The following is a 17,412-nucleotide window of genomic DNA, read 5'->3' as shown; positions in this document are numbered from 1 at the left end:
TGTCTTACGGTATGCTCTCTAGGGACCAGTATCGTCTTACGAAAGAGCATAAATCTCGTTTGCCCTGGTGTTAATCTCATTTGCGTTGAAATCACCCAATTTAGTTATTTCATCTTGTGCCCAAAACAATTTGTACATGTATCCAAACAATCCCGTTTTGCTTTCCTTGCTGTCTCGTATTGAGGTGTAGATAGTACCACTCTTTTGGGACTGTATGCGTATCCACTTGAAGTGGATACGCATACAGTCCCAGAAGTGGACCACTTCCATTCCCCAACTGCAATCAGATATCGCGTGCGCCCGAGGCTCGATCAATCAACAGGACTTTCCCCACATACCGTGCCTGTAATAATGCATTGCGAACGCTGCGGTATGTCTCAAACATGCGAATTAATACCCACAGTTGTATAAAAATACATCTGGCTTTAAAATACAGTTTGCCAGTATGCAAATTCCATCCTCGAACAGACAACGTGATCCCATGCGCTGCATTACATCCGTCTCCCGATTTCCTCGCGATCCATTCCGTGATCTGCGATTATGGTGCCGTCAAACGCAATGCTGGGACAGCCTTCCACTTGTGCGTGGCCCACCAGCATCTCTCGCTGCCACCACGGCAGTGCCACGACTAATACGTCATTTAGAAACTCGCCTTCTCGGGAGCAAACTTGACTTCAAGACAATGGTGTGCTCCTTCATGTTCAAGACCGCGGCCTTGGTTTCGGCTGTGCTGGCGACTCTCAGCGGTGCCGATGCGGAGCTGGAAACCGTGAAGCTCAACCACCCGACCGGGTCCAGCGCCGAGGTCTTCCTCTTCGGTGCCCACGTCAAGTCGTTCCGCAGCGTGTTCGACCCGAACATGGACATTCTGTTCATGTCGAACCGCTCGCACCTCGATGGCGTGAACCCCATTCGTGGTGGCATCCCCGTCGTGTTCCCGAACTTCGGCAGCGCCACGGGTTTGCCCAGCCACGGCTTCGCGCGCATCACCAACTGGACGCTGGCCAGCGTTGTGCAGGCCACCGATGAGACCAAGCCCAGCGTGGCCAAGTTCAAGATGGCGGCCAGCGAGGCGACCCGCAAGATGTGGCCCGTTGACTTCGAGCTCCAGTACGAGGTGAAGCTGTGGTCCGCCCAGCTCGAAACTACCCTGAACGTGCACAACACGTTCACTAAGGACATCGACTTCCACGCGCTGCTGCACAACTACATCGCCGTGAACGACGTACGCGACAATGGTGTGGTGGTCAATGACCTCAACGGCGTGAACTACTACGATAAGGTCGCCAAGGCTAACAAGACGGAGACTCGCGACATGATCAGCATCACGGCACAGATCGACAACGTATACAGCAACGCCCCAGTCAAGATCCGCGCTCCTATCAGGGGTGTCAACTTTGACTACACCGTGCAGGTCGAGAAGAAGGGCTCCATCAATGGCGCCGCAACCAAGACCGACGTTGTCGTATGGAACCCGTGGGCCGACCGCGCTAAGACCATGGAAGACTTCGGCCCCGAGGAGTACCTCAAGATGGTCGCCATCGAGCCTGGTCGTGTCAGCGAGAAGCAGGTGCTGCCCGCTGGCCAGACGTACACGCTGCAGCAGACTGTCTCGGCCATCCGATACTCGTAAAGAATGCAAAGTCGTCACCGGCGTGGTTACAATACCTAGCTGGAAATGAACACGAACGAATGCATACCTAAGTGAAGTTCTTCCGCGTGTTATCAATTGTACTACAGAAGTATTGTAAATGGCTGAACGCGGCACATACACATACACGTCCACGTAGTATATGACAAATAGCGGCGGCTGTTGCAGCAACTGGGTTGAAGCGTTCATGTCCGACTCGACTCGAATTCTCGAGAGCTCTTTGCAGCGAAAGGATGCTTTCGAACCGAAGTACTGCGAGGTAAGATTCGCATTTTTTTTACTACTGTAGTATTTTCCCAAGCTTTTCGGTTTTAAGAACATGTGAAGAGTAATTCAATTGTGCACGTATCATTAGAAAGATAACTTGTTATAAGGGTGCGTACTGCACAACTAAATTCCAGCGGAATGGGGCCAATTTCAGCGGAATTTGCATTACAGCGGAATGGCCGATCCGCTGGCGCGTACTGCATGCAATTCTAGCGGAAATTCGAGCATATTCCAGCGGATTTCATCCGCCCGAATTCGGGCAGGCAGCGGATTGATCCAGCGGAATTGAACAGATGGCGCCTTTGCGAAGACTTTTTTTAGAGAGTGGGTGGACTCCATTCACAAGCGCGTCTCTGTGACTGCCCGCGGGATACTGCTTGCGGAGGCGATGGCAATGCCGAAGGCAGCGAAGAGGGGTGACGTGGCACGGTGGCGGAGTTATCGAATGGAAGCTGTCGCCGCTGTGGTAGGAAGGAAACATGTCATTCAGGTCGATACTCTCAAAGGGAGTTTGGGCCAAGTCCGACAGTACCGTATTTTAGATCTCATACTACAGAGAGATCTCACAATTCAGAGCGGAGAGATAGTGCATTTGCGCCATAATAATATTATCTTTCTTGCCAAAACTGGCCATAATATGGCCAGTTTTGGCAAGACAGATCCAAAAATACGCACAAAAAGGGTGAAATGGTGCAAAGACAAAATACAACAACACAATTTCAAGAATATGGTGTATGAAGTATGAGATCTCAAATACGGCCCCCTCCACAACTCAATACACGTTTGCTTCTGATGCACGCTCTGTTTACGATATTTGACCGTGTAAAATAGCGATCCGCTGGACAGCAAAATCGCGCACTGCAAAACGAAACAGTGGATTGCTCGTTCCAGCGGGTGAGTCGGTTCCAGTGGATAGAGCTATCCGACGTTTTATTCCAGCGGAACTGCAGTACGCTTTTTTTTTTACTTTAACGAGTCGTAGTACCGTACACTTTCGGAAAGCTTGTTTTTTTTTCGCAGAAATGGATAATGTGTTTCCACTTCTGCGTTGTCGATCCCATCAGTTTAGTACAGACTCCGTAAAACTTCCGTACACTACAAATGTTCCTCAAAAGCGAGGAATCCTCGCTTTTGCATGTCGAGCGACCTCTGTATTGGTCGACGTGGTGTGGTGACGTCCGCGGGATCTGGCTCCGTACATGTATTCGCTGCATCCCTGACTGATAAGCGCGGTAAAACGTCCGCTTCAAATCGGGCATCGAGCATCGAGAAAGGTTGGCAACAAGGCGCCCTCGTCCAGCGTCCAAATGCCTCCTCTGCGAAGGTGTGGTTATTGTCACTGCGGAGCACCGCCGTGTACACGTATCGTAGACGAACTTGCCTCCAAATTGTCGGCGTCACCTTCAAGGCGGCCTTGGTCTGTTTGTCGGTCTGTCGGTCAGTCGGCCAGCCGTTGACTCCTTCCCCGTACCACAGCCACAGACAGGCCGAAGAGACTGTAGCCAAACTGAAGCGGGCCTGCAGGCGGTGCACTGCATTCATCCTCCCAGCGAGGCGCTTGTGTGTGCTAAGAGTTCCTAGCACTCAGAGTGTCTGCCTCCCATCGGCCCGCATATTAACCTGCCACGTATTCCCACAGCATCAGCAAAATGGCAATACAGTGAACCCTGTACAGCATTTGAAACCAATAATTTTGGGAAAACGTCAAAAGGTGTATGCGTTGGGAAAACGTTTGTCAATAGGTGTAGTGGTCGTGGGCGTCACGTCGCGTCATGTCTCATCATACACGTACTGACACACGTTTTGGTTGCCGCGGTATTTCGGCCGAGGTCGGGTCATACAGACCCAGGATCGAGCTTCCAAGCACAATAGTTTATTAACGACACGCTCGTAGCGAACACGGTCAACTAATAATAGCATATAGAGCAACTGTACTCGACAACTTCGCTATTGTGGCTACAAGGAACTACCAACGCAAACCGCAAGCGTCTATAGCATGGCTGTACTAGGTAGGTTTTGCATCTGAATTTCAGAGGTGAAGGAGCTCTAGTGAGAGCCCCCAACCGGAAGAGAGTGTAGGTATTGTAGAACTGCGGCAACGCTGAGGCCTGGCTACAATGGATAACGACGTTCATTGTAGTCCCTCAGCCGTACAATTCGCTATCAAAGTCATGGACACCACGAACCGGGCTAGTTGCATCAGGTAGAAGCCTTCCTCACCCCGGGTTTTATGGATTTGGATCCAAGCCCACACACCAGTCACCGCATTTGTTGCTGATGCAGCTTTATCATGCACCTTAGTGCGCTTGGAACCACATACACATACTGTCATACCGACAACCTAGCATACACCTAATGGCACGAGTTAACCGCTTTTGACAAAACGTTTCAAATTCATACACTTTTTGACGTTTTCCCAATAATTTTGTACCGACCATCATTCATGCGCGTGCCACACAAACGTTACACCACGAGGTGATGAGCCCATCCCCATTGCGTCAAATCCCTCGCAGAAGGTGGCCTCTCGGTTATTCTTGCTTTATCGCTGTCGAGCGAACTTCTCGCACTAAGCCGGTCTCCTACGTTCGCTCATGGCGGTGGACCTCGAGCTGTTGGCAGCAGAGGACGCCGACTTCCTGCTGGACGACTCGACCGCAAGCGACGCGCAGGCGCGCGGCGAGCCAGACGACGCCATGGCGGGCGTCTGGGGCGACCTGGAGGCGCAGGGCGGCGGAGGGGCCCAGGCCGCCGCCGCCTGGTGGGACCTGACGCTCACTGAGGCCAGCGCAGCGGACAAGAAGCCGAACGAAGGCCTGGGCCCCGTGGATCTGCTGCTGACCGAGCAGGAGGCAGCGCTCGCGGCCTTCGTGGAGCCGTCGCGCGCGAGAGAGACCATCTCGCCCGTGGCCATCGAGGCGAAGCAGACGCGCACTAAACTGGAAGCCAACGTTATGAGCAATGCGCTCGCCACCGCTGCCAGACAAGTTGAAGTGTCGGATGATTCGCAAACGGAGTCGGAGGCTAACGTCATCGCTCCCACGGCCTCAGCAACGCCAACGGCAACGGCAACTCGTGTGACTAGAAACTCAAACAAGAGCAAACAAAAGGCGCCAAAGGCAAAGGTATCAATAAAGTCTCCGGAGCAGAAGGTTGAAGCCGGCAAGAAGGACGCAAGCAAGAAGACGCCCAAGGTGCAACGCAAACGGAAACCCGCAGCAGCGAAAGTCCCCGCGGCTGCGGCAATAGCGAAGCAGGAAGTGAAGTTCACGCCGCTGGAGATCCGCCGCAAACGCAATCGAGAGTCCATGCAGCGTGCAAGACGTCGCCAGCGAGACGACGTGGAGCGGATGAAGTGCACGCTCCAGCAGCTGGAGAAACACTACCAGGAGCTGAACGAGAAGTCGCAAGCGAGACGTCGACGCGCGAGCAGCAGCAATAGCAACAACAGCAGCAGTGCTTTGGCGCTGGAGGCGGATTATTATGCGCTGGCGGATTTATCGCATACGCTCAAGGAGGAGAAGTTTTTGCTGGAGCAAATGCTCGTGGAGAAGCACAAGACCCACCGACGATTCCAGCAGGTGATGGTGGATCGCAAGCAGGAGCTGGAGCTGCAGTGCCCGCTCACCACGGACGACTCGACGCTGTACTCGGACTTTGAATATATCCGCATGACGGAGGACCAGGCGAACGAACACATACGCAACTGCTACCAGCAAATGCGGCTGATGGAGGAGACGGTGGTCTCGCACTACGAGGTCCCGGATGGCGACACATCGGAAGCCGAATCCCCGAGCTCTCCGACTTCTCCTGGCACTCCGGCACGCCCAAGTAAAGGCAGGCACTGCGTGTTCCCGCCCTCAGCGACGTTCGGGTGGGAAGTTCGTCATGAAGCGAATCCAGATGGGGACTTTTACGTGAGCTTCTCCAAGTTTTTTGCTGGCATCACACCGCAGGAAGCCATGATGGGCAGCTGGACGAGGTACGCCAAGCCCGAGTCGACACCGTTCCGCCGCCAACTGCGCTTTGAGATCTTGCAGGTCATCAACGACAGCACGTACATCGCTGGCTCGGATATTGAGCACCCCGTGCAACACGACAAGGTCATGCGAGTGATTTTCCTGAACTTCCGCATGCAAACGGACAAGGGCTTCGTAATAGGCCGTCACTCCGTGAACCCCACGTCACCTGAAGTTCGCGCGACGGCCGAGAGGGACTCGAACTTTGAGTACGTCGATAACTCCAACTGGGTGGAATTTTCTGCTGAAGAGGACGGCAACACCGGGGAGCCTGGGTGTCTGGTCAAGTTCATCGCACGCACGGAGTACAATACGCAGGAGGACATGTACGTTCGTCTCGTCAACTCGATTTCTCGCACTATGATTTGGGAGCAGGCTGTCGTGCCTTCTTCGTCTCTCTCCCTCCTGCCATCCTGATAGTGGCTCACGTCGGCGAGCTATTCCATCTCGTCTTCGTCTCGGTAGCCACCGACCAGCAATTTACTAGCTCATTCTGCTCGGTTGAGTCTGTCCCAGACGAAGAATCCATTCATTAGTCGAACCTGACGTTTTCTGGATAGGCACCACTGAATGCCATCCAGCTTGCGATTCAACTTTGCGTGTTCGCTTGGATGTTCACGCTTTCATTTTGTTTACGTTTTTAAGTAATGAGGCGAGTTCAACCCTCGGTGAACGTGAACACTGGGCCAATATTTAAGTTTTCCCAGCTAAGCAGTCCGAAGATGATGTCGACTGCAGCTTGGGTAGCGGCGGATTCTGTGGCATCGACGCTTATCCTGCCCGTGATCCGCACAACGCAGCACTCCTGATCTGATTCTGAGCGCGCAGCCTTGAAGTCTGTCCACAGCGACATATTCTCTGCCCAAATTTGTCCTGGCTGTTGCGACGGCTTCGTACTGACCGAGCAGTTGCCTATCGCGTAGCCTGAGTTCGTCTTGAGTCGGAACCGTAGATAGTATGAAGTGGTAACCTGCTCTTCCACTCTAATGCGCCTCCTGAACACGTAAGTGTCGTCGTTGATCACCTGGAATACAGTCATGGACTGTGTCGCTGCGTCTACCGGTTTGCGGTAACTCTGCATGGCCAGCTCGTTGTCCCATGTATGCTGCATTGACTGTAGAGCGGTCACGTGATAGAAGGGCTTTTCAAAGGAGAACAGCACCTCGTCGTTCTCTCGATGATGGCGCACCTGCCAACCCAAGAACGGAGGCATTGGTCGACTAGTGGGGTCCATCTGCCTCAGCGCTGCACGTTGTGAAATGGCCTGCAACGTGGCCGTCACCCTCTCGTGCGTCGCCCGGATGTAAGCCCAAACTTCCTCCTCGGTCAATGGGGTCCACGGATCGTGCGCACACTGGTCCTCGAACACGCATTTCCTCATACTGGCCTCTCCGTCCGTCAGGGGCTGGTGAAAATCGTCGTACACGCGCTCCAGCGTTTCCTGAAGCTTGTTCTTCTCGTGTAAGGCTCGTCTAAAGCGGAAGTTCTCGTCCTTTAGCCGCGCCCCCTCTTCGACCAGTTTGACGTACTCTGAAGACGCCACGTCCGAGGAGGCATCAAATGTAAAGCTCCGAGCTTGAATAGACTCGTTTGGCAGCTGTATAATGCCGCGGTTCACGGTCTCTTGGTATCGAGCCTCTAGACGATGCACAGTCTCGCGAAGCCTCTGCATGGTCTCCTGTAATTCCATCCAACACGCAAACACGTACGTCAGCTCAACTAGCGAGATTAGAAGAGAACGTCGCCTCCAACATCCACATACCCTCTCTTTCTGGCGCGCCAACCGCATTTGGTCTCGGTTCTTCCGCCTCCGTCGCGACCGCGGGGACAGTTGCTCGCTCGCTTGTTCGTCGTGTTTGGCCTCGCTGTCATCGGAGACCACCGGTGAGGACAGCGGCGTAGCCGCGCGGTCGTTCGGAGGGAGTTTCTCCTCGCCATCGCTCCGCTCTGGAGACTCCGGCGAAGCCTTTGTTCTGGCGGAGACGGCTTCTGATCCAATTGTAGGCGCCATCCGGCACAACTTCGTATGACCCAGCCAGAAGGAGGATTTACAAGCAAAGCGGAGGTCTAGGGTGGGCTACACTGAGGATAGGGACAGCCATCTCAAGGCGGCACGGGACCAATTTTGAACTGCTTATGCGCGTCCCCACCATAATTTGAGCGGCGTGGATTTGCCTGCTGCCATCCTGCTTTGGCGTGTTGCTTGTTGCTCATTGCCTGAAAACACCCCGCATTCCCTGCTATTTTCTAGCCGATAACCCGAAAGTTATCATAATAGGATATTAGCGAGGACAACTTGTCCTTACGTTGTGGAAATACAGTGTAGGAGTTGTTGTACATGTAGCTCAATAGTAGCTTTGTTTATGATAAACCTCTTCGAGCGAATCTGCAGTGCTCGTGCTCAGACCCACACGCAAATCACCACTGCACGATGGACACGTTAATAAAGGCGGCGTACCGCTCGGGTACATGTAGGCAGCGCTGGGCGAAAGGTGACGCTCTTCGCGGCCAGGCGATGACGTCCTCGCCAAGGAGGAACCCAAAGCTTGAAATGACCACTCCTCGTGGGTTGTCATTTAACGCTGCATGCTAATTCAAGGTAGTTCTTCACTTAGCAATCACTCAAGGATCGTAATTGCAGTACTGAAGGGGAAATCTGCATTATCAAACCAATTGCACTGCTTGAAAAAGATTAACGTTTTAGATGTTCTACTCTGTAGTCGTCAACGATACTCACTCGTTTGAGATACGGCCTTGCTAGCGACGTCCTCCAAGTAAATCGATCTGCAAGTCAATCCTGAAGAGTGGGGGCGTCAGAATATCCTGCGTCCACTGACTCATGAATCGTAGCATTTGTTGAGTTGAATAGTGCGTTCTCCCGGCCGTGGCAGATGTCGAGGAATCCTCGAGTAGGATACATGTTGGTCTCCCAAAGCATGAAGGACGACACTTTCTTGTCGAAACCGACGTCTGCCAGCTTGAGAGATCCGCGCGGTGAGCTGTCCACGGTCACATGTTCGCCTTGGCATTGACTCTCCGTGTAGAGTGCAATCTGTGATGAGTCCTTCAACGCCAACCAGGAAGCGTAAGAGCCCTCGTTGCTGAAGCACGAGTCCAACGAGTAGCAGCGTTGCGCTATGTCGAACCGGAAGTTCCTGTAGCTGTTGCCTGCACTGAGTGCGAGCTGGGTCTTTGCCGCCTGACAGGAAAGACCAGAAAGCACTGACAGCAGCGCTAACAAAGCTGGCAAGTGTACCGTCGTCATCAGCTTCTTGCTTGGTTGTGAGAAATTGAGAATGGCCCGACGCAGAATGCTGCCGACCAATGCACCTCCGGATATGAGGTGCTAGATTTAAAGGCCGGTTTGTTCGCTCGCTCGTTCGATGCGCCGAATATATTGTTCCACATTGTCTGCTTCTTATAGAATGTTACTTAAACGTGTGCACGAATTGTGAGGTTTGTACATTATCAATGTATGAATTGTATTGTGGCCCAACTAATTGGGTTAACATCAAATTTGTTCTACTCATTTCACAACTATCGGCCTAGTTGGCCGGTGGTGCATTTACGTAAATGAAGTACGCGCTTTTAGGCGCTAATACTGTCAGGCGCGCCATTGATCGTGCCCTTGACAGATGCATCCACTTGAATTCCCGAGAACGTCCAGTCAGAAACAACGTTGGGGTTCACCTTGATGTCGTACAGGTTCGTAGCCGTGCCGGTGAGTCCAGACACCGTCACACCCGTGATCTGCGCCTGACTGGTGGGTGCACCAGTGTAGCCTCCTTGCTGCTTGCTGTAGTCCGCGCGCACAACGACACCGTTCTTGACGTTCGATAAGTCGTTATCGATGAACTTTACGTCGGTAACAAGACCCTTGAGCCCGATAATAGTCTTAATGCGGAGGCCGTTGTCGCTGTCGATGATGTGGTTGCCCTCGGCAGTGAGACCCTGGACCGTGGTCGTCTTGTCAACCGTGTTCCCGCCAAGAGATCCGATGGAGATACCATGGCTGTTGTAGCAGTAATTCTTGCTGAAGATAGTGTTGGTGCTGGACTGCATGGCAAGGCAGTCGTCCTGGTTGTAGATCGTGTTACCCGTGATGGTAATGTGGTCGTTGCAGCTCAGGTCGAAGCCGTCCGTGTTGGTGGCGACACCGTTGCCAGCCTTGGAATCTAGGGTGAGGCCGCTGAGAGTCGTGTACTCCGAGTCAACAATGCTGAACGTGCGATACGGCGAGTCCTTGACGGTGAAACCGGACAACGTTGAGTGGATGACCTTGTGCACCTGGAAGAAAACCGGGCGGGTGGTCGCCTGGCCCTGCTTCCAGTACCAAGGACCCTGCCCGTCCAGCGTGCCGTCGCCCTTAACTGTAAGCTCCGTTCCGCTAAGCGTCACAAGAGGTCCGTTCCACTTCTGTGTTCCGAACGTGGTTGTGCCCGTAAATTCAATGGTGGCTCCGTTCTTGGCGCCGCTCAGATCCAACGTCACGCCAGCAGGAACAGTAAGAGGACCGACGGTGACAGTGCTGCAGGACGAAATGTCCGTGCCCGTCTTGTAGGTACCAGTCAGGATACAGTTGCTACTGCTAGTCTGCTGCTGCTGTTGTTGCTGTTGGCTGCCTTCGTCCTTTTGCTGTTGTTGCTGCTGGCTTCCTTCGACTTGCTGCTCCTGTCCTTGTTGTTGCTGTTGCTGACCGTGCTTGGCGCCGTCGGCTGCTTGGCGCATCACGGGCGAGCCATTGACAATTGCCGCCAAAAAGGCAAAAGTAGCAATCGCCGCGGTCAGCTTCATGATGATGCTTGGGCTTTGGCTTTGTGGCTTTGTTGGTGTGCTTCTCTTGAGGCGAATTTGAAAGTGAGGGCTAGGAGTGCCGCTCGATGAGGCAGACACTGGCTGCTTCGTATGGCTCGCGTGATCAAGGAGGCTAGCCTAGAAGGATCTAACATGGCGCAACACCGACTTGATGAAGGCTGAGCCGATCCACTTTATTCGTGCAGACGACTACCGTACATTCAGACTTGCATTGACACGTCGCCTGCTGCGTTCAATTCGACCCGGATGCATCGAAAAACGTGGACAGCCAGCGGCTTGGTGAAGTTGCCACTGCACGATAATACATGCAGGTATGTAGTCTGTGGCTTTAGCTAAGAAATTAAGACATACGGAAGCGAATGGTGTGCTGTTGTTTCTGTATTAAACTGTACACGTGCACGCGTTGATTACTTTTTAAGGTTGTCAACACAGGAACAAGTGTTTCTTCGGAAAGAGGCCCCGCCTCACCTCGTCGTGCCGATGAAGTCCACACGCAGGGCTAACGGGTTCTTCCGATTAAAGTACCCGGTAGATTTTATTTGTGATCGTATACGGAACTGATCAGATCGGAACAGGTGTCTTATCTTGGTTTTTGTATGGCCAAAACATATTACGGCAGTGAGCAGTTACGAGGAGCGTAGCCATAGCAAACCCGCGCGGGGTGCCCGCGAAGCAGGTGCGGAGGCGGGCCCAGCGGCGAGCATTCCAGCGAACAGACCCGTTGCCGCAACTCGGAGTTAGTTTTCTTTATGCGAGAGTCTGGGGTGCAACCCCAGAACACCTACTAGGAGATCTGTTCAAGTCTCTGATCAGTTCCGTATACGATCCAATCCGGAAGTCCTGGAACATGGTATATTATCGCCTAGATACCAAAGCCAAGTATATTGATTTCCCATTAGTACACTCTCCTATTATATTACCCCTTTTTCAGGGTATACTATTACTATAATACCGGTACACTAATCCGTTATTTTATTTTAATACTAAGCCGTGCTAAAGCACGGAGAAGCTCTGGATTTTATCATGTAGTTTTGATTCTAGGTTTGATTCTAGGTTAATTTATCTTAAATGTGCCTAGCAGCTCTGCCCGAGGTTCTTTGGTTAGAGCGAAGTAGCCTTAAATTTCAGCAGTTGGTGTTTTTGTCTTTATTCGGATTTGCTACCAAGTTCCGAAACCATGAAAGCATGCACTGGCAACTATCTCAAGCCCTTACGCGAGCATGTACTGGTCACTCGCTATACCTTAGCTATCTTGCAATAATATGCAGACAACGTCAAGGCTTGAATGCGGCGGTAACGGTACGTATGCACATGCAGAATGGTTGAAACGAGACCAGCATCGTTTGAAGACTTCAACGACACCCACGACTTTAAATTGAAGTCATGGGTGTTCGTGGGTGTCGTTCCATGACTTGAACGTGGTGACACCGATGTAACATCGTTGAACATACATGTACTGCAAACACAACTGTAGTTATGTTTGGAGTCATGGTCGAGCGAAATCCGATCGATCGTGTCACGCGAATGTCGACCCTAAAAGACTCAAGCAACACGCCGCTGGATAATATAATATCCAAGCGTTTATTAAAGTTAACGGGTACGTTCCGATACGTTAATGATTCGTTCGTTTATAACCGATAGCGGAACATGCATTTTTATAGTGATTTGCACCTGCAGTCTAACAACTCTGGATAAAATCCAGAAAACACACTTCGTTTCAAAATGGAAGCATGGCCCCACAGTGAAGGCTGTTCCAGCCTTCACAAAGATAGCTCGAAACTAGACTTGGTTTGAGTATGGACGGGACTGCGGACATCTTCAACCCACGGACTTCTTGTTAATTTTCGAAAAGAAGAGCCTAGTAGTTATACAATATTCAAGTGTACAACGATCAATGGCTGTGTATAAAAGTACGAAGCTAGCCTGGTCTCTGCTCATGCCGTTTTCAACTTACCTTTTGCAGTTGAAAGACTGTAAACCTAAACAACCGTAGCAAATTTGAGTTGTTTATGATTATAATCGATATGCACGCTGGGAACAAAAGAAACGATTTGAAAGGAAATTAAATATAGGGGTTGAATACATTGTAATATTCAGCAATTTTGCCGCCAGACTTGATGTGTTATCTCGGAGTCTGATTTACCGAAAATGGAGCTCCTACAAGATAGGTAAGTCCGATTTAGCTATATCTGACTTGAGTTGGAAGCATAAGTCTCAAAGAGGAGGCATTTTAAGCTGGTCATACCTACCCACATCTAATACATTGGGGGCTATAGTACGCGTATTTATCCATTTCATGGCACTATGGTCAGCTATAGCTCTTGCGTCACCATCTACAGCAACTACAACAATATACCACAATAATATGATAGGGCCTTATCAATGCTTTGGCAGTGGTCACTTTTGCCGGCGATAAGCGAAATTTCTCGTCGCTTCTTCGCAACTCGGAGCCCACAGCCGCAAATCGGGCCCGGTGTATCGGATCTTGGACCACGCAATTTGCTAAAACGGATGAAAGCCACAATATTGGGTAACAGTTATAGCTGCGTACAAAGTTAGTGGTATATCACATAAGAAAGGGTATTGGTAAATACAGGGGCTCCCTCAGCCACGTGTTTGGCTGCGGGCCGTTGGTCGGGATATAACCAGCACTTCGCAATCTCCCCGCCAGCCCCAATCAGCTCTTCCCTCTCCCCCTTCGCTCTCTGCAGGGCCTTCTTGTATCAGTGGTAGCACTTGTTGGGCTAGACTCGACATTCATGGCCCCTGCCGATCCCACCGTTGTAAAAAGAGCTAATTACGTACAAAACACCATGATAAAATATCTGATTTTGTTGTGTTTACGTAATTTACGTCCAAATTGATAAGTATCTTCATTCTCTGTGCGCATTCTAACAGTTATATTTATGTCTCATCTTGTCAGAATTCGGTTAATATGCTGAAATTATACTGTATTTTTGTTAACTGCGACATTTCTGGTGTCCTATTTTGTGTTTGTAATAAATAGTAAAATAGTACTGTAGTACTACTACTATAGTATTAAAGACGGGCTTACGAGCGAATGCACGAGTGCTAGTACATTTTGTATTATACTGGGATAGGAAGCGAGGAAGTGCTGATAGCCCAGCCCAAACAGGATTAATTCGGGCACTGTCTGCTGCCCCCCCCCGTCGGTACAAACTGGTCATGAACCGGTAGTTTTAAGGTTGATACTGACGATAATGATGGCTGACGAGAATGATCGTTTCCATTTGAGAATCGCTCGTGCTTCGTGCTAATAGCCGGGCAGATGCTGCGGCTGCGAAGCAGGCGCAGGAGATGTTCATGGTTCGTACATTATCGAGGTACCTTTTGATTATTTGTCCTGTGTGTATCTTCTTATGCAATATATAACAAGCACAAGCGTGCTCAGGCTTGCTTTTCAGTTTGGGGCTCGGTGTACGCCACAATGGACGAGTAAGCACACCCGGTGAAGTGACTTTCATGATTCTAACCATTGTTATCATGTACCTATCCCAGCCTTAGGGAAGCCCTAGTACTGATGGTCTACTATAGTATTTCGGAAGAAAATCATCATACTGGCAATCCCTTGCTGCCGGTGATCGCTGGTACTGCGATGGAGAAAACCGCATCGGGATGGTTCCTGTTCTGGGCCTCTCGGACCCCAGTGGAGGAGCAAACGTGGGGTCAGTTTACCCACGACGCCCTTGCGCACTTTGAAGCGTCGAACTACGAAGAGGTGCTCCGGCAGAAGCTTCGTCAATTCTGCCAGACCGGTGACATTGAGGAGTACAATGGGAAGTACCCGTCGTTGATCTTTCGTATTGAGAACATGATCGAAGTCGACCAAGTCAGGTACTACTGCGACGGACTCAAGCGCACCACGCAGGTTTACGTCAAGCTACAGAACGCCACGACGTAAAGTGAAGCAATGGACCAAGCCTGCAAGTACGAGCTGTCCCACATCGCCGGATCGCGAGAAACCAGAGTGTGATCAACGGTTCCATGGGTCGCAGCAAAACAAGAAGCCGTTCAGCAGACAATCCTACAAGTCTGGTCACTACGCACCTGCAGAGCGAACCAACGATGGCCCTGTGGGTTGCCAATGCAACAAGCCTGGACACTTCAAGCGCGGCCGCAGTACTAAGCTGAAGGGTGAGCAGGAAAACGACGAGCCACGCCAGTAGAAGAGGGATCTGACGTGGCGAGCGCTAGCGAAGAAGGTTTAACTGTAAACGCAGCTACGCTGAATCTACTTTGTGAAGACGCTTTCGTCTACAATCGCGCACCATTGTTCGCCGTTGAAGGGAACATGGAGCAGCGCGAGAGCAAGATTGGCGCCGTGGTTTTGCTGAATCACGGTGCTACGACTGGCTATGCGTCACTATCCTTTACAAAGAAGAAGATCACTGTTTGTCTCGATGGTGTCCCAAACTACCAGTATGTCGCTGTCGTATTCTACATTCCCGATGGGTTTGATTGTGCTCTTGGGATGCCGTTTTTCGCGGATGTACAACCGGAGATCGACTGGAAACGTCGATACTTCAAGATGGATGACTCCGTTGCAGCCTCAGTGGTGGGAACTCCGACCCCCAGCGGGAAGTGCAGTCTGACAATAGGTATCGAGCTTCACAATGCTGCAGCCAGCGAAAGCTCGCGTACAATAAGCCATGATTCTTGTCGAGCCGTCGTGCCAGAAACACCGTTGGAGGGCGAAGTCGAAGTCAATGAAAGACCGACTGATGTCGCGGAGAAATTCTCTAAGCGGGGGAAGAAGAATGCCAAGGTTGAGGCAATGTTCACTCTTGGAGTAGTCGACTCGGAAGGAGCCCAAACGAAGTACATCGCGCGAAAGAAGCTACGGAAGTTTCTACGCCTACCTGCAAGGACCAGCCGGAACACGATTTCATGATTGCGCTGACAAACAACACGATCAAGGCTATTCAGCGCGACGTCAGGCGACGTGACGAACCTGACCATGTTGGAACGAAGAAAGCCAAACCATTTCAACAAACCGATTGGGAATCGTTCAAGAAGAACCCCGCGTACCCCGTCATTGTTGTGTACAAGGACAGTGTGTTTACGCCCGAACCGCCTGACAGACGGCCGATGGAGCATGATATTGATCATCATATCGATGTGAAGGACCCGAACGTCGCAATGTACCGGCAGCAGTGGAAACTCTCACTAGACCAGAAGGCCGAGATCGACAGCTGGGTGCAGGAAAGGATCGCTAAGGGATTCATTCCGCCGAGCATCAGTCCTCCTGCAGCTGAGTTCGTAAATCTGTGGGATGGCGCATCATACACGACTATCGGTATTTAAACAGCCACACGATCCGTCAGAGCGTATTGATGACGGGTAATGAGGACGTTTTCGACAGTACGGGAGGTGCCTACTACTTATCGAGCATGGACTTGATGTCAGCGTACTACCAAGCGCGGATGAAGATGGATCACGTCAAGTATACAGCTTTCCAACCACCAAGTGGATTGTACGAGTATCTGGTGTTACCGAGGGGAGTAAGCAATGCACCAGCGACGATGCATCGACTGACTTCTTCATTGCTCAAGGGCCTCCCACACACACGTTCGTTCTACGATGATATCTATGTGTTCACGAAGTCGAAGGACATCAACGAGCACCTGCCCTCTCTTCATGACGTGTTGGAGATTTTGAAGAAGAACAAACTGTATGTGAAGCTCTCCAAGTGTGTTTTCTGTGCGGAAAAGATTCCGTGTCTGCGTGATTTCATCGGGCGGAATGGGTTTCGCATTGATCCGGACAAGGTACAGCCTATCGGCGTCTGGCCTGCACCATGAACCACAAAACAGATTCGCGGTTTCCTCCGTCTGACTGGATACATACAGCGTTTTTGTGAGCGGTACCCAGAGCTTACGGCTCCACTGTTCACGTGGATGAATCAGCGGAATTCGAAGACCTCTTTAAATCCCTTTTAACGCGGTACAGCTGCAGAACTTCAAGGTGTTGAAACGCCGGTTGTCTGACCCTCAAGTTCTGCACTTACCTCCAACTTTACGCGGCATATGCATCTGTGCACGGACGCGAGTCAGTATGCCGTTGGTGGTATGTGGAGACGGATCACAAGTCACTTGAAGGTATTTTCCAGCTGAAGATGGCGAATCGGCGCCTCGCGCGATGGTATGGTATTCTGGCTGAGTACTAACCGTGTTTGCGGATCTCCCAGGCGCTGAGAACGGAATCGCTGACGCTCTGAGCCGACGGCCTGGAGACGGAGAATTTCCACGATTTGCTCGTCCCCAGTTTCAACGATACCATCTACCAGCTACGTGATATGGAGACCAAGCCTAACGTCGATCCGATCAAGGCGATAATCGCTGGATGCACAAAGGACAAGGTTATCGGGGACATTCCGCGCGCGATCAAAAGGCGTGGAACTGCGTCAGTAGTGTGAGGGGCATCGGAAAAGCAGTACAAACCTTACTTCGAGGCGAAGAACCTGATCTGGTACCAAGGCTCTACAAACGAGCAACCTCGTATCGTGGTCCCAAACATCGTGGCACTCAAGCACCGTATCATCGCTGAAGCGCCCGATATCAACTACGGTGGGCATCCCGGTTCCGACCGCACGTACCTGAAGCTTCGCTTGGACTGGTATTGGCCACGCATGGTGCTTACGAT

At 51.4% G+C, this 17,412-nt stretch overlaps 7 protein-coding genes across 7 annotated transcripts; 4 read left to right on the top strand and 3 right to left on the bottom strand.

Moving 5' to 3' along the window:
* Positions 1-682: 682 nt before the first annotated feature.
* Positions 683-1,633, top strand: PHYSODRAFT_333263 (hypothetical protein; the record flags this gene model as incomplete). Its single annotated transcript, XM_009530438.1, has 1 exon — positions 683-1,633. One exon carries the CDS (start codon positions 683-685, stop codon positions 1,631-1,633), a length of 951 nt encoding a protein of 316 aa, XP_009528733.1.
* A 2,876-nt stretch (positions 1,634-4,509) lies between these two features.
* Positions 4,510-6,342, top strand: PHYSODRAFT_393778 (hypothetical protein; the record flags this gene model as incomplete). The annotated part of the gene is made up of 2 exons (XM_009530437.1): positions 4,510-5,040; positions 5,098-6,342. Coding segments are annotated over 2 exons (1,776 nt in total), but the record flags the coding sequence as incomplete, so codon positions are not given.
* Positions 6,343-6,592: 250 nt separating this feature from the next.
* On the bottom strand, positions 6,593-7,624 carry PHYSODRAFT_505976 (hypothetical protein; the record flags this gene model as incomplete). Its single annotated transcript, XM_009530436.1, has 2 exons — positions 6,593-7,462; positions 7,553-7,624. The coding sequence occupies 2 exons, from the start codon at positions 7,622-7,624 to the stop codon at positions 6,593-6,595; spliced, it is 942 nt and encodes a 313-aa protein (XP_009528731.1).
* Positions 7,625-8,779: 1,155 nt separating this feature from the next.
* Positions 8,780-9,076, bottom strand: PHYSODRAFT_408427 (hypothetical protein; the record flags this gene model as incomplete). The annotated part of the gene is made up of 1 exon (XM_009530435.1): positions 8,780-9,076. A coding segment is annotated over one exon (297 nt), but the record flags the coding sequence as incomplete, so codon positions are not given.
* Positions 9,077-9,522: 446 nt separating this feature from the next.
* PHYSODRAFT_508703 (hypothetical protein) lies at positions 9,523-10,728 on the bottom strand (the record flags this gene model as incomplete). The annotated part of the gene is made up of 2 exons (XM_009530434.1): positions 9,523-10,556; positions 10,632-10,728. The coding sequence occupies 2 exons, from the start codon at positions 10,726-10,728 to the stop codon at positions 9,523-9,525; spliced, it is 1,131 nt and encodes a 376-aa protein (XP_009528729.1).
* A 3,613-nt stretch (positions 10,729-14,341) lies between these two features.
* PHYSODRAFT_399389 (hypothetical protein) lies at positions 14,342-14,668 on the top strand (the record flags this gene model as incomplete). Its single annotated transcript, XM_009530433.1, has 1 exon — positions 14,342-14,668. A coding segment is annotated over one exon (327 nt), but the record flags the coding sequence as incomplete, so codon positions are not given.
* Positions 14,669-14,765: 97 nt separating this feature from the next.
* PHYSODRAFT_505584 (hypothetical protein) lies at positions 14,766-14,936 on the top strand (the record flags this gene model as incomplete). The annotated part of the gene is made up of 1 exon (XM_009530432.1): positions 14,766-14,936. A coding segment is annotated over one exon (171 nt), but the record flags the coding sequence as incomplete, so codon positions are not given.
* Between the last annotated feature and the right edge of the window lie 2,476 nt (positions 14,937-17,412).

Source organism: Phytophthora sojae, assembly GCF_000149755.1.
Source record: "Phytophthora sojae unplaced genomic scaffold PHYSOscaffold_5, whole genome shotgun sequence".
Lineage (NCBI taxonomy): Eukaryota > Oomycota > Peronosporomycetes > Peronosporales > Peronosporaceae > Phytophthora > Phytophthora sojae.
This window is presented reverse-complemented; position numbering and strand designations above follow the sequence as displayed.